Here is a 23,447-nt window from a genome sequence, read left to right on the forward strand (position 1 = left end):
ATAACTTGGAGATATCTCCCTTCAACTTTATCTGGTTACTTTATTTTCGGAGTACGGCTCCAAAAGCTATCTCTTCATTAAAATAGCAGGTGTATTGAACTTTGTCATCGAAAGAAAAATGAAACTAATTCCTGATTCGAAAAAAGACTCGCCCCAATGATTTTGTAAGAATTTGATTGAGATAATTTTCGATCCCGCACTCAATCAAATCCTTATAAACTTAGTTGTCAACTGAGGTAACCCCTTGTAGGTTTTTTCTTTGTTTTTCAAACTAAGCAATTTATCTTGTCTTTTTCTAACTGTCTCTCATGTTCACAAGCCTATATATATACCTGCTGTCTATTCGGTCTTTATTCATGATTAATTCATTATTGACAATACAATCATGGCTGTTTCCATCCCAAAACTCCTAGCAACCAAAAATCCCATCTCTGTCTTGTTAACAATCTCAATATTTTCCCTCTTTCTTGTTAACAAAGTCAAATCAGACTTCTCTGTCAACTTCCCCACTTTTGGCCCAAACGTTGTTAAAGATATAGCTTTTGAAAACGATGCCACTTTATCAAAAGGAGCAATACAACTAACAAAGAAGAATGAAATTGGTAATCCACTGCCACACAGTGTTGGTCAATCAGGATTGTTCAACCCAATTCGTCTCTATGATAAAAGCAGTGGTCAAGTTGCAGACTTCACCACTGAGTTCTCTTTTGTGGTGAACAAAAAAGGTAGAGAAAATCATGGTGATGGATTTGCCTTCATTATTGTAACCCCAGACTTTGAATTCCCAGACCCAAAGGAATCAGCTGGTGGATTTCTAGGAATGTTCACACGAGAAACTGCTTTCAACTCCAAACATCAAGAAGTTGTGCTTGTTGAGTTTGATACCTATGGAGATGAATGGGATCCTGTTCCTAATTCTCAGTCTCCTCATGTAGGAATTGATGTGAGTTCTATTAAGTCAGTGGTTACTGCCCCATGGTTTAATGACATAACCCCCGATGGAATAGTAGTAACTGCACGCATAGAGTATAATTCTGGGGCCAAAAAATTGAGTGTTTCAGTAACTTATCCTGGTAATGTCCCACTTGATTCAAGATTAACACTCGATATTGATTTGACGACTATTTTACCAGAAAAGGTTCAAATAGGCTTCTCTGGTTCCACTGGTGACTTGGTTGAGACGCATGACATTCTTTCCTGGTCTTTTCATTCAACCTTGTAGAGACTTGGAAGGAATATCATCATATAATATACATATCAAAATAAAGTTTCCGGAATAATCCCTCTAAAGAGGAGAATAAAGTGAATGTAATTGCCTCGGCAATCAAATCAATAATAATACAAGTTGTCTATTAATGTTGAATAAAATTCTCTACTTGCGTTACAACAAATATCTTGTATGGGAAAACATTTTTTCATGTGGTAGGATAGTTGTTTTCTCTTATTAGTGACTCTTTGATTTTCGTGTCATATTTTCTTTTATTTTTTTAATAGATGCGGGCCTCACATAAAATATGTCTACAGCATGAGAAAATTTTCTCCTACCGCATGAGAAAATCAAAACTCATCTTTTATACACGTAAATTATATTAAACACTTATAGTCGAATGTAACTATATATTTATATGTAAAAAATAAAATAAAATAACATCATACTTCCTAATTGCTACAATAGAATAATTTTCTTAGCAATGATTAAAAGTAATTTTTTTTTAATTAACTCAACTCTAATTATCTCTTTGAGGCAACACTACAAAAAAACCGGTGTTTAGCCACATTAAAAAACGTGGCTAAATTTCTTTTAAAATGTGGTTAAGTAAAACTACCACACTCTTTATGAATGTGGCTAATCGTGGGGTAGCAATATTTTAGCCACTTTTATTGTTTCAGTTGGCTACATTTTGTTTGAGTGTGGTAGCATTTTTTTTAGCTACAGTTACTGATTAATTTTAGCACGGTTTAACCGTGGCTATTTTAAAAAAATTTAAAAAAAAAATGATAGCCACATTGTGGCGAAATTCATAGAATTGAAAACCAATCAAGTCCACCAGCCATTTATAGATACCAACCAGCTATTTAAACGCCCTCTTCCATTCAACAAAAAGTAGATCTTTCTTAAGATAGTTTTTAGCAATGTCACACATCTTTATGGGCTTTGAATGAATGTTCAATTATCAATCCATAAATACAAAAGTCAGCACATGCCTCTCATTACTGTGTGTGTGTATTCGCCAATGAGGAGAACACTCAAAATCAGAGACTCCATAACAAAAGTAAAGGAGATGTCATAAGGATAAACTTCTCGTTCTCCAACAACAGCTAATTCTGCTTCTCTCGTTCGGAATTTGGTGAACTGTACCATAAAATAATATAAAAAAAATCAGAATATTAATATTTTCATATATACATATCTAATAAAAGCATATAAGATAGAGAGTAGCATTATTCAATACCACAAAATTAAAAATTGTTTATTATAGCCGCACAAGAATAATCACATTCAATATAGAGCTATCGAAAGCAAGGATCTTCACAAATATACGGAATAGAAGACAGTTAACAATTAAGTGGTTAAGCCAATATAGAGCTACCAACAAGGAAAGCAAAAACGAAAAAGAAAAAAGAAAAAGGAACATAGCCATTATCAACCTGGGTGTTAACAATATCTTCATATCCAATGTTGATATCAGCCACCAGCACCTTCAATGTGTCAAAGAGATAATCAGACTCAATGAAATGCTCAAGAGAAACAGCAGAAACAAGGACTGACAGAGAGAGCGTACCTGAGAGAGCACAAGAAGTTGTTTATCTGGTAATTGTGGCAATGAATGCAACAGTTTATCCAAAAGCTTGACTGGAGCTTCATACACATACTCCTTTCCATACTGTTCATACATGAAAAAATGAGCTGGAAATGGCTCCACAAGAAAGCTTAGAAAATGCAGGTTGTATTAATGATTTTTTTTTTTGGTAAGTATGAATTTTATAATTAATCCCCAAGTGAAGTATATCATCAAGCTATAAGTTACAAGGTGTAATATGCATAGCTCAGATCATGACTGACACCTTCGACTGAAAATTGCAAATAATAGTAGAATTATAGAACCCCACATGTCACTAGATAAAACCAAACTTTATCATGAAGAGCATCTAGTAACAGACTCTAAAAAGCTTTATCATGTGGTGAAAAATGGGAAACTATTTCGCACATTGGGCATTTAGCATATAACCAAACTACCTTAGCTATTCTCATTCAGAAAATAATAGGGAAAGATCATCTTGAGCTATTCTATATTACCTGCTATTCTATATTCAGATAATCATATATCAACTCACAAAAATCCCACTTTTTCAGTACCTTATCGTTGCATGAAAAAAAGGAAGAGTAAAATCACAAGAAATCCCCACAATAGCATCTGAAAAATAAGCAAAGACTATATATATATATATATATATATTGGAGTGGTGGCCTAAAGAAACAAGGACAAGAAAAATAGCTGAAGCAGTAGAAGAGGATATATTACAAATTTCTCATAATGATATAAAAAGACAAAAACAAAAATATGTTTTCATTATTTTGATATATTGCCAAGGTAGATCCTTTAACTTTGTCGTATGTGCAGATTAAATTCCCAACTTTATATATAAAATCCTTTTCATCAAGAAAAAAGTAAAAAATGTCAAATAACTTACACATGGGTGACATGACACTCTTTACATTCCATTCACCACTTCACTCCCCTACCACATTCCACCAGCACAATGTACGTTATGATATGCTATACTTGTATCTCAATCCCATAACAGAATCTAAGCATTTGATTACGCAACAGACTTACATATATATGTAGAAGTAGAAAACTCACCAACAAAGCAGAGAGGTCCATTTGATTTGCTCAGAGAGATAAGATCTGGAGCTCTATAATTTTTAATATAATCGATGTTTTGCTGCACATTCATACTGGGAATTAGGAGGCCTGGTGGAGGATCAAACTTCCAACATGATTACCACATCCAAATCTTAAAGGCTTGGCCAGTGCCATTGAGCTACGAGCTCGTTGAGAGATTCCAAATCTTTTTGATTTAATAACTAAAAAAATGGAATAATAAATGCTTTTTATCTACATCTACCCTATGGATTTTTTATTCGTCAAAGCTATATTGTTAGAGGACAAAACTGATATTAAGTCACAAAGAATCATACCTGGATTCTGTACTTGTAAAATGCATATCCTCCATAACCAGCAACAACCAAGATCAAAATAACCATCCAAACAAAGCCTCCGCTGGCCAATGAAGCAGCATATTTCCCTGCATCTTGTAAGATACCACAAGAGTGAAAATTTAATAAATTATTCTTTATCAAGTCTCAATAGCTATGCAAGGAGTATCAACATAGAGAGTTAGAAAGGCAAGAATAAAATTTAGAAAACTTGACAAACTACAAATGGGATAAATAGAATCTCAATTCAAGGTAGCTATGAAGAATAACTAGCACTAGAGTTATCTCAAAAAATGGCATTCAACGAGTTAGAAAAACTAAGAAATCCTCACCAATACACATGTCACTTTCTCGCATGTAGTATAAGCCATTACTGCATCTGCAATCATAACTACCCATGGTATTTTTGCATTTGCATTCTGGGCACTGGCAGGCCAATTTCTCTTTGTATCCACATCCGCAACATAATCAACACAAGAAATATAGAAAGCCTATATCAGATTTGTAGAATAGCTACCAGCATAATTGCTTACTACTGTAGGATCACATTCGAGCATTCTGAAAAAGTTCACTAAGCAAATGTCTCTGATGTTTTTGTGATTAACTTGATACTAAAATAGTTTAAACAAATTTAGGCTGGCAAAGTACCTTCACAGGACTGGACTCCATCACCCCTGAATCCTGGTGGACACTCACAACTTTTGTGTGGTCATCCTGCATATATTGTCCAAAACTAAAACACAAAACCAAAAAATTAATAATAAAAATAAATAAAAAATAACAAAAGAGACACTACAACTACAAGGAAATGAAACGAACAAACCTGAGAGGTCGAAACCGGACGGTGACAATGACATTCTCCTTGGCCTTGCTGACGTCAGAGGCGTTGGTGGCGGCTACAGGGGATTCAGACAATTTCAGCAACGGTCTCGACGATATCGAAGAAGATGACAGAGTGGTAGGTCTTCGGCTGGGTTTTGTGCTGGCCGTAGGAGACTTCCGTGACCGAAGAGGCGAGATGGTGGAGGAGGCTCTCTGAGAGGAGCGAGTGTAGCCGGTGGGGGAAGACATTGACGGAGAAGAAGGTCATGAACCTGTTAAATTTCATGACGGAGAAGATATTGTAATTGTGCTAAGCATTAAGGATTCACAGAGCATGAGACCTGCTTCTTCAGATCAATTAACACCATGAATGAAAACCTAAAACAAAAACTAAAAAAGAAGAAACATAAAATCAAAATCAAATGCGTGCGATTGGAATTCTAGAAGAAAAAAATAGATCCACGGAAAAAGAAAAGTAGAAACTCACAGGGAACTCGGGTTCAAGCGCTCGAGATAATGATACGTTCTCTCCATGGATTCCGACGGAGAGATCAAGATTCAGAGGAAAGGGAATTGAAAATGATAGGGTTAATTGACTCAATGAGGAAGAGAGGAAAAATAAGAATAGGAATTCTTGGAGTGTTACCCTAAAAGATACACGATCGAGGAAACAGTGAGGGGATCCTGTGATTAGGGAAAATATACAAAGGAAGCGAATATTTTTGCGACATTCCATCCACTGTGTAGCAGATCTGGTAATATTTCAAAATTTTGCGATGATATCTACGAGTGAGGCTAAACGAATGTGCCTAAACGGCGTTTCTCTTGTAGTGCAAGTTGGCTTCCCACGGTATCTACACAAATTTTGACTCTTTAGGCCAGCTATGAGACTAATCTGGATTGCAGAGCGGGTTAAGGGTGAAAATATTTAAACCCCTTCCAAAGGTGACATGCAGGGATCGAACCGAGGCCTTTTTCTTTCCACTTACTTAGATCCCTTGCTATCAACTGAGCTATCATCATTTGATATTAAAAGTATGTTTTATTCAAACAATATAAATAGACTCTTATAAAATGTCCATCAATAATCTCTGTACTGATTACATTATGCTTCCAACTTTTGTTGCTATTTACGAACTTCGAAGGCCCAAAATACATACGTTAAACTATTAGAATGCAATATCGAATGGCTTAAAAGTAGCGGGGCATTCGGAGTTAAAGGCAAGAAAATCGCGCGACAAGTGATGAATTAAACTTCCTTATAATAACCTTCCGTCAACATAATGGAAATAAACTGTATTATTAGAGATTAATAATAGATATGAAACATTGGCTTGTTATCTCCTGAAATTTACCTTCTAGAACTACTATTTTGAAGAGAACTTCTTTTAAGCACAATCTTTATTTAAAAATAAAAAGGAGTTAATATTTATATTTTACTTAAATTTTAAAAATTATAGTGCGATACATATTGATATAATTTTAATTTTGTAGGTTCATGAAGTACCAAATAAATGATGTTAATTACAATAAATCTTAAGCACATAACATTATTATAACATTTAAAATCGTAAATTAAATTGATAATTATTATACCCATAAATCTTAAGGACATAGCATTATAAAATTTTATTAAATATTGATATCACAAATTCACAATGTCAAAATTACATCAGACAATGATAAACAAATAGAATAATTAAATTTGATAGTAATCCAGCAAATATCGATTTGTGGTTATTTAATACAGCAGTCTGACCATATATGCAGGAGAGGGGTGAACCAAGCCCGCGCGGGACACATCTTGAACAAACCCATCACCTTGTCTAAAATATGCTGATTTTGTTTTAGTTTATGCGAAATCTATCTCTGTTGTCACTGTAAAAAAAATCATATTCTGCAACAGATTTTTATTATATACTCTCGGGAGTATATAATGAAAATATTTTTTTAATAGATGCGGGCTCCACATAAAATGTGTCTACAGTATGAGAAAATTTTCTCCTACCACACGAGAAAATCAAAACCCATTTTTATACACGTAAATTATATTAAACACTTATAGTCAAATGTAACTATATATTTATATGTAAAAAATAAAATAAAATAAGATGATACTTCCTAATTGCTACAATAGAATAATTTTCTTAGCAATGATTAAAAGTAATATTTTTTAATTAACTCAACTCTAATTATCTCTTTGAGGATGTAACACCCCGTGTATACCCGGTTTGTTATCATGTCATCGTATTAAGCCACGCTTAATTAAAAATGAGAAATTTCTTTTTCTTTTCAATTATGACGTCATTAATATTACCAAGTTGATTACTTAATCCTTTTCAAAAACATTGCCTGTATGTAAATTGCAATTAAACATCTAACTGAAATACCTCAATAACATAAATAACTAAATGTGTCTCTAGTCACGGAACTGCAACACGTAGATCGGACATATCCTGATAGTTTATACAACTCAAATAAACTTAAACATCGTCAAATCAATGTGGCATGGACAGTCCTCATGCTCACCAAATAAACAGCATATATACTCATCAAGTCTCAAAACAAACAACATGATAATGGATAAGGTATGATCACTAAACAGGTGCATCAGCATAATCAGCAAGCATATCAATCTACTAAGCTCTGGCTCCTGCTGCTAGAGGTCTAAACTCCTGGGTTACCTGAACCTGAAATATGTGCCCCAAACGCGGGGTGAGATCGCTAAACAGAAATCTCAGTAAGCCAAGGGGTCCTCAAGAATTTCTCCACCCCAAGCTCACTTACATGTGCAATATAAGTTCTAAAAGTAATATACAATATCAGTTCCAAAATCAGTGCAATGCAACAGATAATCATGTCATGTGTGTCAAGATATTCTACTGGCCAGAGAAATGCAGGATTTATATATGTCTATTACCCACATTTAGTGCAAGACGCCACTTGCACCCACCCACAGAATCACCGTATGGTATGACGCCACATAGTCAGGCTTACCGTCTAGATAGAACAATACATGCATATTATAAGACCCTTGCACATAACAACTCAACAACATTTCAAAATCAATACATGAAAACACGTCATGATCATGCATATAAACCATCCCCCCATGGGGCATGGTGAAACCAACAATGGCTAAACCGAGGACACGGAAGCTTACCTCTCAAGCAATCAATCCAAATCCAAGGTCCAAACCCGCTCAAAGTCCACACACAACACAATCACAATTTGTTTGGACCAATAATCATATCAATATTCATACTCTACAAGCATATGACACAAAGACCACGCCTTCCTTTTACGTTTCTTGTCTTTAGGCTTCTCACAAAGCCATAAGCCCTTAATCTATTATTGTTTAGCATTCCTTAATCTATTATTGTTTAGCATTCCTTAATTGAGACTTAGAACATATGGATTATATTGCAAATGAAGGGAAATGAATTGATTTTGTGAATAAAATATCCTAACTTTGTGTGAATTGTCTTTTGTTGGTTAAAAATGTTAATGGGCTGATTTCTTTTGTGTTTTAGGCCCAATTGGTTATGATTCTCTATGCAAAAAGACTAAAGGAAAATTGGGCCATTATTTTTCTTATTAGAAGCCCGAAAAAGAGGAAAGAAAGAAAAGACAAATCAGAATTGGAAGAAAAGAAAAGAAGAAAAGAAGAGAATGGGCCAGGAAATTTAATCCATCAGCGGCCCAAAGAAGGAAAGAAAAGAAAAATTGAAAAAAAGAAAGAAAGAGGAGCAAAAGGGACAGATAAGAATCGTAAGAGATAGATCAGACACAAAGAAAGAAGAAAAAAAAACCCTAGCTCTCAAACCGTCCAAGAAAACCCCTTTCCATCTAGACCTTCATCTCAATCGTTCCTTCCAGATTCCCTTCACCGAAACACCTTCTGATTTTCACTCAAGACACAAAACCCTAACCCTCCATCACAGTTCAATTCTTGAATCGAACCAACCCACACAAGACCTAATCGATTTTTTGTTCAATACAGAAAAATCCAAAAGAGTTGATGAGCTGGAGATCGTTAGTGGCTGGAGTTGCTTTTGGAGTGTGTTTCTGAATCGTGCAAGGGACACCCACGATCGATGGGAGCAAGGAGCGTACGTTTGGGAGAGCTGATTTTGGAGTAGCTATAAGAAAGGGACAAAGGGCATTTTGTAGGACATTCTCTCCCTACCTCTCTTCTCTTCGCTGATTTTATTTTTCTGCTCTTTGAGAATATTTTTAGTTTTTCTATCTTTATTTGTAGTATTTTTATTTTGTAAATTTTATGAGCACTGTGGTCAGGACTATCGGCTGTTGATAGTTCCTGAGTTTTTTTATTTCCAGTACCTTTTAAAGTTTCTATTTTCATTATGAACACTTGCTGTATTTTAGCTCATCAACCTGTGGTGATGAGCTGATTTTTCTGAGAGTTGTGTTGGAAAAAGTACCCGGAACTCACTGTTATTGGATGATGTTTTAATGTTTACATGATTGTTTTCAGCTTGTTTACTGTGCATGTTTATTGCTGAGTTTGGCTATGCGATGATCACACATAGTCAACTCTTAGTGGTAAGGCAGCAGCCTCCACCCATTTGGAAACGTAGTCTACAGCAACCAATATATATTGGTTTCCAAAAGAGGGTGGAAAGGGGCCCATAAAATCTATGCCCCATACATCAAAGAGTTCAATCTCCAGAATAGGTTTCAAAGGCATTTCATGCCTTCCAGAAATGTTGCCAAGTCTTTGGCACCTATCACACTTATGGACATAGGAATTTGCATCCTTAAACACAGTTGGCCAATAAAGACCGGACTGCAGCACCTTTGCTGCTGTCCTCATGCCACCAAAGTGACCACCATATGGTGAGTCATGGCATTGCCTAAGGATGTCCTCTTTTTCTTCCTCTAAAATACATCTTCTAATGATCTGGTCAGCACATTTTTTAAACATGTAAGGCTCATCCCACAAATAAAACCTGCTCTCATGTACCAATTTTTTCCTTTGTTGGTAACTCAGCTCCTTAGGCAGTTCCCCACTAACTAAATAATTAGCTATGTCAGCATACCATGGGGTTGTGTTAGTGGCAACAAAAAATAGTTGCTCATCAGGGAAGGTTTCTCTAATGGCTTTCTCCACTACCTTTTCATCTTGCTGCCCTTCATTAAGCCTAGACAAGTGATCAGCCACTTGATTTTCGGTTCCCTTCCTATCCTTAATCTCCATATCAAACTCTTGAAGGAGAAGAACCCATCTAATCAACCTAGGCTTGGAATCTTTCTTTTCCACCAAATATTTTATGGCAGAATGGTCAGTATACATAGTGACCTTGGTGCCTACCAAATAAGATCTAAACTTGTCAAAGGCAAACACTACAGCCAACAGTTCCTTTTCAGTCACTGTATAGTTCAATTGGGCTCCATTTAAGGTTCGGCTGGCATAGTAAATAGAGTGGAAAACTCCATTTTTTCTTTGTCCTAAAACAGCCCCCACTGCCCAATCACTTGCATCACACATTAACTCAAAGGGCAGTGACCAGTCAGGGGCTATTATGATGGGAGCAGAAATTAATTTCTGTTTTAGCTCCTCAAAGGCTTTATGACAAGCCTCATCAAAATGGAATGGGGTGTTAATTTCCAACAAATGACTAAGAGGCTTAGAGGTTTTGGAAAAATCTTTTATAAACCTCCTATAGAAACCAGCATGCCCAAGGAAAAACCTTATCCCCTTTATGTTAACAGGGGGTGGCAATTTTTCAATTTGGTCTATCTTGGCTTTATCAACCTCTAACCCAGCCTTGGATATCCTATGTCCTAACACAATGCCTTCTCTTACCATAAAATGGCATTTCTCCCAATTTAGAACTAGATTTGTCTCCTCACATCTCTCAAGGACTTTTCCCAAATTTCCTAGGCACTCCTCATAAGAGTCCCCAAAGACACTGAAGTCATCCATGAAGACTTCCACAAATTGTTCTATCATGTCAGTAAAGATAGCCATCATGCACCTTTGAAAGGTGGCTGGTGCATTGCACAGCCTAAAGGACATTCTCCTAAAGGCAAAGATGCCATAGGGACAAGTAAAAGTGGTCTTTGGTTGGTCCTCAGGGGCTAAGGCTATTTGATTGTATCCTGAATAGCCATCTAAAAAACAGTAATATTCCTTACCAGCCAATCTATCTAACATCTGATCAATAAAAGGCAAAGGAAAATGATCCTTCCTAGTGGCTTTGTTGAGTTTTTTGTAGTCAATACAGATCCTCCAACCAGTGACAGTCCTAGTGGGTATTAGTTCTTTTTTTTTCATTTTCCACAACAGTGATCCCACCCTTCTTAAGGACACACTGTACTGGGCTGACCCAGTTACTGTCAGAAACGGGATATATGATCCCAGCATCCACCCACTTAATAATTTCCTTTTTTACTACCTCTTTCATGATTGGGTTAAGCCTTCTTTGCTGCTCTCTAGAGCTGCTGGTTGGGTCACTAAAAAGGATTTTATGTGTGCAATAGGAAGGGTTAATTCCTTTTATGTCTGCCAAATACCAACCTATAGCTCTCTTAAATTTTTTAAAAACAGTCAGCAACTGTTCTTCCTATAACACAGTGAGCAGGTTGGACACTATAACAGGCAATGTATCTTGTTCTCCTAAGTAAGCATACCTAAGGTGATTAGGCAGAGGCTTGAGCTCTAACACAGGGGGCTCTTCAATTGAGGGTTTAGGAAGTTTTAACCCTCTCTTGGCCAAGTCTAAGGACTCAAAATTTTTATTTTTCCAAACCACATCAGATCTGGAATTTAACCATTTAGCCACTTTCTCTGAATCAGTTTGACTGATTTCAAGACCCTCAAAACCAGAAATTTGTAAAGAGTCCAATGCAGACTCATGCAAAAATTTATCTTTGACTACACAGTTAATGATATCTAGCCTAGAACACTCCTCTATGTCTCTTGGGTATTTCATGGCTTTCAAAATATTAAAATTTACTTGCTCACCATTCACATTCATAGCCAACTCACCCTCCTTAGCATCTATCACAGCCCCACCAGTGGCTAAGAAAGCCCTTCCTAAAATTATAGGCACCTCTCGGTCTTCCTCATAGTCCAAAATAATAAAGTCACCATGTAGAATGAATTTATCTACCTTCACCAAGACATTCTCTACTTTCCCTTCCGGATAAACTAAGGACCTATCAGCCAATTGTAAAGTGACAGTGGTGGGATTAGGCTCTCCTACTTTCAACTTTTTGTACACACTCAAAGGCATTAAGTTCATACTAGCACCTAAATCACACAATGCTCTGCCTATGTAGTGGTCTCCTATGGTACATGGGATTGTAAAACTTCCTGGGTCTCCTAATTTAGGAGGTATCTTACTAAGCAGATATTGACTGCTCTCTTGTGTAAGAGCAACAGTCTCAAACTCTTCTAGCCTCCTTTTTCTTGAAAGAATTTCTTTCATGAATTTCACATAAGTGGGCATTTGTTCTAATGAATCCACAAATGGAATGTTGACATGCAACTGTTTTAGGAGGTCTAGAAATTTCCTAAATTGAGTGTCTTGCTTCTGTTTTTGATGCTGCTAATGTCAATGTGGTGAGGGAGTTTTATGCAGAAGTCTTGAATGAAAGTCAAACTGAGGTTAGTGTTAGAGGCATTAAAGTTTCCTATGATCCCAAGGCTATTAGGGAATTCTTGTCCCTACCTAAGGCCTCTAAAGATGAGTTTGCAAAGTATGTCAAGAAGCATGATTATGCTTTCATGGCTGAGATATTAGAGGTCATAGCTGTCCCTGGGGCTGCATGGGAAATAAAGGACAAGAACTATACTCTGCAAAAACATTTTTTAAATGAAAAAGCTCAAACTTGGTATCATTTCATTAGAGCCAGATTGCTTCCCACTACTCATGTAAATTTAGTGACTAAGGATAGGGCTATTTTGTTGTGGTGTTTATTGGTTGGGAAACCAGTAGATGCTGCCAAATTAGTTTTTTCGGGAATTGGAGCTTGTGCTGGAGGTAGAAAAGGCAAGCTCCGGTTCCCCAGCTTCATATCCCAGTTATGCAAGAAAAAAGGTGTCTCAGCAAATGCAGCTGATGAGTTCTTTCAAGTGCGTGAGGCTATCACTGTTCAAATCATTAATAAATTAAAAAAAGGCATTGCTGAGCCCTTGGTTGAAGAGAAAAAAATTGAAAACAGTGTGTAAAGAAAAATTGAAAGGGGTGGTTGAAGAGGAGAAGACTCAATCTTCTCCTCCAAAGACGAAAGGAAAATTTGTCCCTAGTGCTGAGAGTCCTCAGAGGCAGAAAGCTGAGAATATTGCAAAGCACCTTGAGACTATGGGTCCTCCCACTGAAAACCATTTTCCACCTGGCTGGCTTCACAATGATCTGGTTCATATACACAAAGTGCTCTTACAAATGCAAGATCATAATAAAAAAATTGACTTGTTGTTTCAAAAAACTTACGATCAATTTTATTCTTTCATGTATGATAGAACCAGATTTCATGATTATATTGTACAGAGGGACAGAGTGTTGAATGATTTTTTGAAAAACACTTTTGTGAATTTCCCTGGTTTGCTTTCACTACCTCAAGATTTAACCTGGCCACCTTCTTCAGTGTTTGTTGATCCTCAGGTTAAAGAATTCATGGCAAGAGCTGCTGGTAATCCTCCTCAGCCTCAATCTACAAGGAAAGAGGCAACTCCTCAGCCTACCAAAAAGGAGGACCCCTCATCTAGCTCAAGGAAGAGGGGAAGGCCGAGGACAAAAGCTGCCATGGAGGAAGTGAGTGACAATGAAGAAGAGGAAGAAATGCAATATTCAGAATCAGAATCTGAAGATGTGGATAAATCTGAGTCAGGTGACTCAGATTATCAAGAGGAATAGGCCAGAACTTCTTCTGGCCTCAGGTTACACTGATCTTACTTGCAAAATTTTTGTTTGTGTAACTTGTATGAGGCACAACAGTGAGGACACTGTTGAAGATAAGTTTGGGGGAGAGTACTCTGCTATTGAACCATGTCTGCTGGTGAACCATGTTTGCTCTTTAGAATTTTTTTTAATTCCTTTCTTCTGTTTCAGTTGCTGTTTTTAGGTATTTGTATTTTGTTTGCTGATTTTTCTTTGTTTTGATTGGATTTGCTATTTTTAGAGTTGTAGGAGGTTTTCTATTTATTTGGTTGTTTTGAGTTAGGTAGAGATTATTTGTTGTTTGAAGTAAATTAGTGAGGTAAATGTAGGAAGGACTTGCAAAGAATTCAGCAGTTGTTTGGAAAGTTAATGAGAGGATTGGATTGAATATATTTTTTGGTAGAAAAGAGAAGAAATTTTTTGTGAAAAGTGTGATGGAAGTGGACAAGTTGAATGAGGGCAGTGAGATAATAACATTGGGAGACTGAGAGCTAAAATGAATGAGGCTGAGAATGAAGTTGGAACAAGAGGCAAGTGAGTTGGTGATTGAGCCTAGCCTAGTGAGGATTTGAATCCTAAACAGTTGATTTTTTTTCTTGTGAAGTTCCTTTCTGGGGTAGAAGAAACAGAACTTGATTTGATGTTGGGTAATTAGTTGAGGCACAAGTAAGCTTTAAGATGAAGAGGGCAAACTTTCTTCTGATTAACCCATTTAAAAAAAAAAGCAACCTTTAATTTTTGGCCTTTGATTAACCCACTTTGAGCCTGTAGCTGGATTTTTTTTACTCCCTAAAATTTTTTTCCCCATCTAATGACCACCTTCCCACTTAGTTATGATGGAATAAAATTTTTGTGAAGTTGCAATCCATTGAAAAGTGAATTCAGTTCCATGGCTGAGAGAAAAGGATGTGATTGTACACTATATATTTAAAAAAAAAAATTTGTACAAAAAGAAAAAAGAGGACAAGAGAATAAATTTTTGGCAGCCATGGAAATGTCTAGTTAAGTTGTCTGATTGCATCCCTTGTCCATCATAGCTGAGTTAGCCATTCATCCATACATTTCTAACCTTGATCCAAGCCAAAATACAACCCATAAAGCCCCTCTGATTGAAGTCTCATTTGTGTGTCATCCAAATGCCAAAGCAACTTGTCAAGCCTATGTTGAGGCTATTCCCAGTAGAGGTGTGAGATAAAACAGCTCCCTGCACTATTGAGTGATGAAAATATGTGAGGAGAGAGTTTTAGCCATTCTCATATGCCTTTTGTGAAGATGTAGTTCTCCGTATTATGAAATGATGAGTTAAGGTCCTCCTTGTTATTGTTCATTTGCCACTGATTATACTTGAAGATTAAAGTCACACTGATCATTGAAATTGTTTGTATGCTGTAACTACAATCCTCTTTTCTGATTGATGCATAAACTTTGGCTGAGTTAATTGCATGTCATTTAGTGAAAGTTAAGATCTGATGTCTGTTTTACACTGCTGTGAAGAAGAAGAAAAAAAAAAGAGAAGTGAATATTTGTGTTTGGTGATTCAAAGTTGTCTGTTTGACTGAAAATCTAGATCATGAGAATTCTGTTTGGAAGCATGTTTTATGAGAAATGAAAGATTTGCTTGTTGTTAAGGAACTGTTTTGAAAAAATTGTGGTGTTGCATTGCATTTGTTCCTTGAGGACAAGTAACAACTTAAGTTTGGGGGTGTATAAGTCTCTTAATTGAGACTTAGAACATATGGATTATATTGCAAATGAAGGAAAATGAATTGATTTTGTGAATAAAATATCCCAACTTTGTGTGAATTGTCTTTTGTTGGTTAAAAATGTTAATGGGCTGATTTCTTTTGTGTTTTAGGCCTAATTGGTTATGATTCTCTATGCAAAAAGACTAAAGGAAAATTGGGCCATTATTTTGCTGATCAGAAGCCCGAAAATGAGGAAAGAAAGAAAAGACAAATCAGAATTGGAAGAAAAGAAAAGAAGACAAGAAGAGAATGGGCCAGGAAATTTAATCCATCAGCGGCCCAAAGAAGGAAAGAAAAGAAAAATTGAAAAGAAGAAAAGAAAGAGGAGCAAAAGGGACAGATCAGAATCGTAAGAGATAGATCAGAAACAAAGAAAGAAGAAAAAAAACCCTAGCTCTCAAACCGTCCAAGAAAACCCATTTCCATCTAGACCTTCATCTCAACCGTTCCTTCTAGATTCCCCTCACCGAAACACCCTCTGATTTTCACTGAAGACACAGAACCCTAACCCTCCATCGCGGTTCAATTCTTGAATCGAACCAACCAACACAAGACCTAATCGATTTTTGGTTCAATACAGAAAAATCCAAAAGAGTTGATGAGCTGGAGATCGTTAGTGGCTGGAGCTGCTTTTGGAGTGTGTTTCTGAATCGTGCAAGGGACACCCACGATCGATGGGAGCAAAGAGCGTACGTTTGGGAGAGCTGATTTTGGAGCAGCTATAAGAAAGGGACAGAGGGCATTTTGTAGGACATTCTCTCCCTACCTCTCTTCTCTTCGCTGATTTTATTTTTCTGCTCTTTGAGAATATTTTTAGTTTTTCTGTCTTTATTTGTAGTATTTTTATTTTGTAAATTTTATGAGCACTGTGGTCAGGACTATCGGCTGTTGATAGTTCCTGAGTTTTTTATTTCCAGTACCTTTTAAAGTTTCTATTTTCATTATGAACACTTGCTGTATTTTAGCTCATCAACCTGTGGTGATGAGCTAATTTTTCTGAGAGTTGGGTTGGAAAAAGTACCCGGAACTCACTATTATTGGATGATGTTTTAATGTTTACATGGTTGTTTTCAGCTTGTTTACTGTGCATGTTTATTGCTGAGTTTGACTATGTGATGATCACACATAGTCAGCTCTTAGTGGTGTGAGGTTATTGGGAAATAACTCACATTAGACCCCACTGTGAGCACATGGAAAGTTGAGAGAAAAATCTCTCTCAATGGGTATGGATTCAGTGATGAAGTTACCCCCATGTAACTTGTGAAAATTGTTCTTTAAGATCCTATGACAACAGTGACATAGGGATATGCCAACTGTTGTCAGTGGAAGAAAATTGTTGTTGGGAAACAACAATTACCTTAATATTTTCGTTAAGCTGGGAGCATTTTTTGTGCTTTGTTAAAGCATCCCAATAACAAATGAGGGAAGGGAAAATTGACACCCAACTCTTTTTCAAATACTGTTTTAAAATCAATTTTTGTCACTTATTATTTTTCATCAAAATCTGAAATTATTTTTTCTGTTTCTAAACTTAAAAGAAAACCATTAAAAAAAATATTTTTCCAGCTTTTTATTTAAGTCATTTTTCTAGGCAGTAGTTAAAGAACCTGTCACCAATTAAACCATTGTTTTAAAAAGAGAAAATCACTACAAAAACATTTTCAGTTCATTAGTTGAGAAAAGTAGTAGCATTTAATTTTATTAATTTTTATTTTTAGTTCTTTTAGCAATTACCATTTATTTTAAGTTAAAACGCAAAGATCCTTGTGGGAACGATTACTGGGACTCACAAAAGCCCTATATTACTTGTTGTCGCGTATACTTACGCGCATTACTTGCACAACTGTAAGCAAGGCAACAGGTACTCTTTGGGTCAACTTCTTTCTTTTGTTTTCTAATATTTAAAGGGAAGATATGATAAAATGCTTTATATTACTAAGGAATGCTAAACAATAATATGATGCCTCAAAATTAATCAATCAACATGACAAATAAGTTTGCAAAATATTGGTTGGCATTTTAAATGCACTATCAAACATGTCTATTGAGGCCAGTCATATGCAAAGTCAATTGACATTGTTTTAATCACCATTCTTCCTTTGTAGTGTCAAGTGCCGATGTAAGTTATTTGGCTACTTCTATTCGCGTACGATTCATTTAAATTTTATTTTCATGGCTGACGAAAAATTCTTTATATAGTGAAACACTTTGCCATTCTCCATATCTCAACCTTAAGTTTATAAAAGCCATGGTTTTGTATAACTCAAAGCCAGTTTTCTTGATCCTCATTTCTTTCCTTCTGATGCATCACAATTCCATGACATCTTTCGAATTCCCCAATTTTCATGGGCCATACACAAACGACATCATTACCTTCCAAGGTGATGCCTTTGCATCAAACGGGGTTATACAGCTCACAAAGATTGTAAACGACACTATCATACCCAGCAGTGCTGGCAGAGCTTTCTATGCTCTTCCAAAGCGCCTTTGGGATCCCAAAACTGGTAAGCTAGCAAGCTTTACCAGTACCTTCTCTTTTGTTGTGACAACAAATGGTCCCGGAATTGGAGATGGGATCTCCTTCTTCATTGCACCACTCAACTCTACCATTCCCAATAACTCAGGTGGTGGATATCTTGGTCTCTTCAGTCCTGAATCTGCCTCAGATACTTCCAGAAACCAAATAGTTGCCGTTGAATTTGACACCTTTCATAATCCATGGGATCCTGCCGAAGCGCATATAGGAATTGATATAAACTCCATTGTTTCCGTAAAAACAGTGCCATGGCAACATGAAGATCCTTCGAGCAGCGTAACAACTGTATTTGCCACCGTAACCTACGAGCCTTTAGCACAAAATTTAAGCGTGATTGTAAGTTACCCTGAAAGCATTGTGCATGAGCCTACAATTAGCCTCTCACATTTGATTGATTTGACGACCGTTCTGCCAGAATGGGTTAGCGTTGGCTTCTCTGGTTCCACTGGAGTGTTGGTTGAAGAACACGAGATTCTTTCTTGGACTTTCAGTTCTACTATCTAATCTAATAGGACAGTCATGTATTGTTAACGACGAATATAAAGCACGCTTTGTTTTTATATATATATATATATATATATATATATATATATATATATATATATATATATATATATATATATATATATATAGGGAAAACATTTTCTCCTTTTAAAGGAGAAAATTTTTCTCATGTTAGTGACTTAAAGCATAAGTGGGTCCCACATTGAATTTTTTTCTCTTTCCACTATTTTGTGGGACCCACTTATGCTATGGGTCACTAACATGAGAAAAATTTTCTCCTTTAAAAGGAGAAAATGTTTTCCCATATATATATATATATATATATATATATATATATATATATATATATATATATATATATATAGCTTTAATGTTTCTAAAGTAAATGTAGATAAATTATATACATTCGATTCCAAAACGACGTCGTTTTGGTTGAAAAATTAAAAAATTATAATGAAAAAGACTATTATAACCCTGAAATAAATTATAATTACAAAAATATCTTGATTTCCGTCTCAAAACGACGTCGTTTTAGGCTCACTGTAGATAAGTTATCTACATTGGGTTTAGTGAGTGTACAATGATGGGATATAAAATTTGGTCCAGTGCATTATGTTTTCCCGGGAGAACACATATATAGTAAATATTATATCTATGTTCTTCCAGGAGTACACTATTATAATATTTAGTGCACGATGTTCTCGCGGGAGAACATAGAGCACTGAACGGTCCAATCACTGTCATTTTTCCCTTTATATATATATAGGATATACTCACCACCAAAAATGTTTACCACATTTACAACCAATCTAATCATCGTTGATTTTCTTAATCTAACGATTATAATTTATAATTAATTAATAAGTACAACCCAATAATTTCCAATAAAGTATAACCGTTAGATTGACGGAAATCAACGGTGATTAAGTTAGTTGTAAGGGTGGTAAACTTTTTTGTGGTAAGTATATCCTTCCCAATATATATATGTGTGTGTGTGTGTGTGAGTGTGTACACACACACACATATATATATATATCTGTGTGTGTCCATTTTTCTCGTGTTGCTGGAAAAAAGTTATACTAGGCAACCCATTATAATTATGTACTACGGATCGTACATAGTTATAATGGTATAATTGTTTTTCTCTCTCCGCCATGTTAGCCAACAATGTTTAAGGAAAGAGAAAATATAAAGCAGTTTTAATAATATAAATATGTACTATCCGAGTACCCGTAGTACATAGTTATTTTTTTTTTTCACACACACATAGGGATGGCAAAACGGCTAAACCCGACTCAACCCGACCCAACCCGCGTTCAACCCAAAAAAAACGAGCTGAGTTAGGGTTTACTCGAAAAATAAACGAACCAGAAAACTCAACCCAACCCGACCCAAGTCGGGTTAGGTTGGCTCGAAAAAAAAAAATTTCATTGATACTATAACTTCTAAATTTTTTCCCTAAATTATTAGTTCATTCAATACAAAGACATTATACAGATAAACCATAAAAAATTCCTTTTGCATTTGGACTTGGACTTATTGGCAGTTGGCACCACATTCACACTGTCCCACATACTATAAAAAAGGTCCTTAATGCACGATTTTGAACTTATTGGCAGCTGCAGGGTATTTTCGTTTGTGTCTTTGAAATTGGAATTTTAGGTTTTAGCTTTTCACTTTACCTTCATTAATTTTTATACTTTTATATTTAAAAAAAAAACCATAACCCGTGAGCCAACCCGTTTGACCCGTGGGTTGGCTCAGTTTTTTTTCGAGATGAAACAGGTCGGGCTGACTCGAGTTACTAACTCATTTTCCCTAACCCTCGGGTTGGCTCATTTTTGCCAAGCCTACACACACACGCGCGCGCACACACGCACATGCACACGCACACGCACACGCACACGCACACACACACGCACACGCACACGCACACACACACACAGTTATACCAAAAGTATTTCTACAGCCACTTTAAATAAGGTTATCCACAGCTATCTCCTTTTAACTAAGTCTGACCGGTCATACATAGTTATAACAATAAAGCTGCTCTTTTTTTCTCTCTCCTGAGATATTGTCAGCTGACGTGGCGGAGAGAGAAAATGTTATTTTTATGTATGACCGGTCAGACTTAGTTAAAAAGGGGTAGCTGTAGATAATTTTATCTAAAGTGGTTGTAGAAATGTTTATCCCTATATATATGGATCTGGATCATTTTACAACGGTGTAAGACTAATAAGTCTTACACCGCATCTCAACTGTTGATTTTGGTGCATCCAACAATTATAATTTAGGAAGTCTTATGAATTAATTAATATTAATTAATCAGTAATTACATTATAAATACCAACCGATGATTTCCGTCTATTAACGTTTGAGATGTGGTGTAAGACTTGTTAGTCTTACACTGGTGTAAAAAGAACCCGCCCCTATATAAATTTATGCATTTGTTTATTTATTTTTATATACACTTTGCTTTGATATGTCATCATATGTAGAATTTTTCAAAGCCTAATATTATCAAAAAATAAAAATGTGTATGTTATAGTGTAAAAAAAATCATTCACCATTAAACCCCTTGATGAGCGAGGGTAGGGATAAAGATAATCCTTGTTCGTAGTCTTAGATTTACATATGTATAAAAGACTGTTTTACGAATTCGAATCGTAACTTTTTTTGTCATAAAAGAATAACTTTATTGCTACTTGAAGCTTGTCCTCTTAATATTAATAAATAATCTTGATGAAAGAAACGAGTAATCATTTCGAAATAATTGTTAAATATCAATTTAAATTTGAAGGTCACAAATTTTTTAATTTGACTCCGCAGTTTAATAGAATTTTTCTCTTTGGCCCCTAACTGTGTTACTTTGGTTTTGCCCTGCAAGGAATTGTGGTTTTCATTGCAGTGATAACATGTAGTTGACAATTTCTTCTTTTTCTCTCTCAATTCTGCTGCAAGAAACCTTTTGAAAGCACAATTACGGACAATGTTTTGAGTCGTTGAAGAAACTGTGGTAGCATTGTTACTCATATGGAGTACTTTGGATGAGAAAATGAAATTAATAGTTGGTGGTTCCGCCATACTCATGAAATTAGAAGGCTTAGTGTAACACCTCGTATATATTCGGTTTGTTATCATATCATCGTATTAAGCCACGCTTAATTTAAAAATGCGGAATATCTTTTTCTTTTCAATTATGACGTCATTATCATTAACCAAGTTGAATTACTTAATTCATTTCATAAAACATCACCTGTATGTAATATGCAAAAGACAGCTAACTGAAATACCTCATAGCATAGATGTGAGAATCTAAGTCACAGACCAACAACACATAGTCCGGACAATATCCTGATACATTATTAATTACAACTAGAAACAACTAAGCATAAAGTCAAGTCAAAGTGGCATGGACAATCCCCATGCTCACCAAATAAGGCAATAAAGCCCCACAACAGTCTCAACAATAACATCATGAAGCTAAAAGCATAAAAGGAAACAGTCAATATCCAGCATCCAACATAAGCAGCATAACAACATATAATCAGCTAAGCTCCGGCCTCCTGCCGCTAGAGGTCTCAACCCCCGCATTACCTGAACCTGAAATATGTGCCCCAAACGTGGGGTGAGATCTCTAAAAAGATATCTCAGTAAGATAAGGGGTCCTCAAGGATCTTCCACCCCAAGCTCACTTACACGTGCAATATAAGTTCAAAAGCATTTAACAGTATAAGTTCCAAAACTATGCAGTGCAACAAATATTCATGCCATGTGTGTTTCAACTATTCTACTGGCCAAAGAAATACAGGACGTACGTCTACAACCCCACAATAAGTACAAGGAACATTAGCCTCACCATCTTGTATGTCTCCACATACTCAGGCTTACCGTATAGGTGGAACACCACATGCATATCATAAAGTCACTCGCATATAACAGCTCAATCGCATTTATCAAAACAATACATGAAAACAACATCATGCATATAAACCATCCCCCCATGGGACATGGTGGAACCAACAATGGCTAAACCGAGGATACAAAAGCTTACCTTGTAAGCTAACAATCCAAGCCAAGAGTCCGCACTAGCTCAAAGCCCAAACACAGCAGAATCACAATCTGTTTCGGACCAACAATATATCAATAATCATGTTTAACAAGCATAAGACACAAAGACAACGCCTTTCCTTTACGTTTTACGTCTTTAGGCTTCTCACAAAGCCACAAGCCCTTAATCACTTAGATTCTGATTTATATTAATCATTACATAAGTTCAACTTCATCAATATAGGGTCCACGAACCCATAACTCAGTTCTGTATGATCAGTACCTTCACTGTTCACGAAAACCCAGAATATCCGGATATATGTCGGGGGCATATCTGGATATCAATATCCGGATATCTCTTTTCCAATATCCGGATATTCAGATCCCCATATCCGGATATCAATATCCGGATATCATATACGGATATTTCGCGATAGAATGTAGTTCTGCATTTCGCTAGATATCCTTCTCAAATGTGGTTCATTTCATGCATACAGAAGCTTAAACATGCGATTTAAGGTGTGTTTAGCATTACCCAACCTTAAATTATCAACTTTAGTTCATTACATGCATCAAGGTTCCATTTTCAACAAAGAAACTCAATCACAAGGGTGATGATCATACCAAAAGCTCAAAATAGAGCAAGAAGGTGCTCTTGG

At 36.0% G+C, this 23,447-nt stretch overlaps 4 protein-coding genes across 5 annotated transcripts; 2 read left to right on the forward strand and 2 right to left on the reverse strand.

Moving 5' to 3' along the window:
• The first annotated feature begins 385 nt into the window (after window positions 1-385).
• LOC133299780 (lectin 11-like) lies at window positions 386-1,222 on the forward strand. The gene has a single exon (XM_061499264.1). The coding sequence runs from the start codon at window positions 386-388 to the stop codon at window positions 1,220-1,222; it is 837 nt and encodes a 278-aa protein (XP_061355248.1).
• A 943-nt stretch (window positions 1,223-2,165) lies between these two features.
• LOC133299783 (protease Do-like 9) lies at window positions 2,166-3,224 on the reverse strand. Its single transcript, XM_061499266.1, has 3 exons — window positions 2,784-3,224; window positions 2,650-2,700; window positions 2,166-2,353 (listed from the first exon to the last, which is right to left on the reverse strand). The coding sequence occupies exons 1-3, from the start codon at window positions 2,895-2,897 to the stop codon at window positions 2,195-2,197; spliced, it is 324 nt and encodes a 107-aa protein (XP_061355250.1). The 5' UTR covers window positions 2,898-3,224; the 3' UTR covers window positions 2,166-2,194.
• A 639-nt stretch (window positions 3,225-3,863) lies between these two features.
• Window positions 3,864-5,606, reverse strand: LOC133299781 (uncharacterized). 2 transcript variants are annotated; one of them, XR_009749979.1, is made up of 5 exons: window positions 5,046-5,264; window positions 4,871-4,955; window positions 4,555-4,665; window positions 4,205-4,311; window positions 3,864-3,948 (listed from the first exon to the last, which is right to left on the reverse strand). XR_009749979.1 is itself a non-coding variant. In XM_061499265.1 (5 exons), exons 2-5 carry the CDS (start codon window positions 5,291-5,293, stop codon window positions 4,258-4,260), a joined length of 498 nt encoding a protein of 165 aa, XP_061355249.1. In that variant the 5' UTR covers window positions 5,294-5,316; window positions 5,532-5,606; the 3' UTR covers window positions 4,192-4,257. The 2 variants fall into 2 exon arrangements, 1 of the variants encoding a protein (XP_061355249.1); XM_061499265.1 differs by lacking the exon at window positions 3,864-3,948 and adding an exon at window positions 5,532-5,606 and having other exon boundaries at window positions 4,192-4,311; window positions 5,046-5,316.
• Window positions 5,607-17,946: 12,340 nt separating this feature from the next.
• On the forward strand, window positions 17,947-18,738 carry LOC133299777 (lectin 7-like). The gene has a single exon (XM_061499262.1). The coding sequence runs from the start codon at window positions 17,947-17,949 to the stop codon at window positions 18,736-18,738; it is 792 nt and encodes a 263-aa protein (XP_061355246.1).
• Window positions 18,739-23,447: the final 4,709 nt, after the last annotated feature.

The sequence above is a fragment of the Gastrolobium bilobum genome, unplaced genomic scaffold, assembly GCF_033153095.1.
Source record: "Gastrolobium bilobum isolate Gb01-03AN ecotype WA unplaced genomic scaffold, APGP_CSIRO_Gbil_v1 utg1085, whole genome shotgun sequence".
NCBI classification, from domain to species: domain Eukaryota; kingdom Viridiplantae; phylum Streptophyta; class Magnoliopsida; order Fabales; family Fabaceae; genus Gastrolobium; species Gastrolobium bilobum.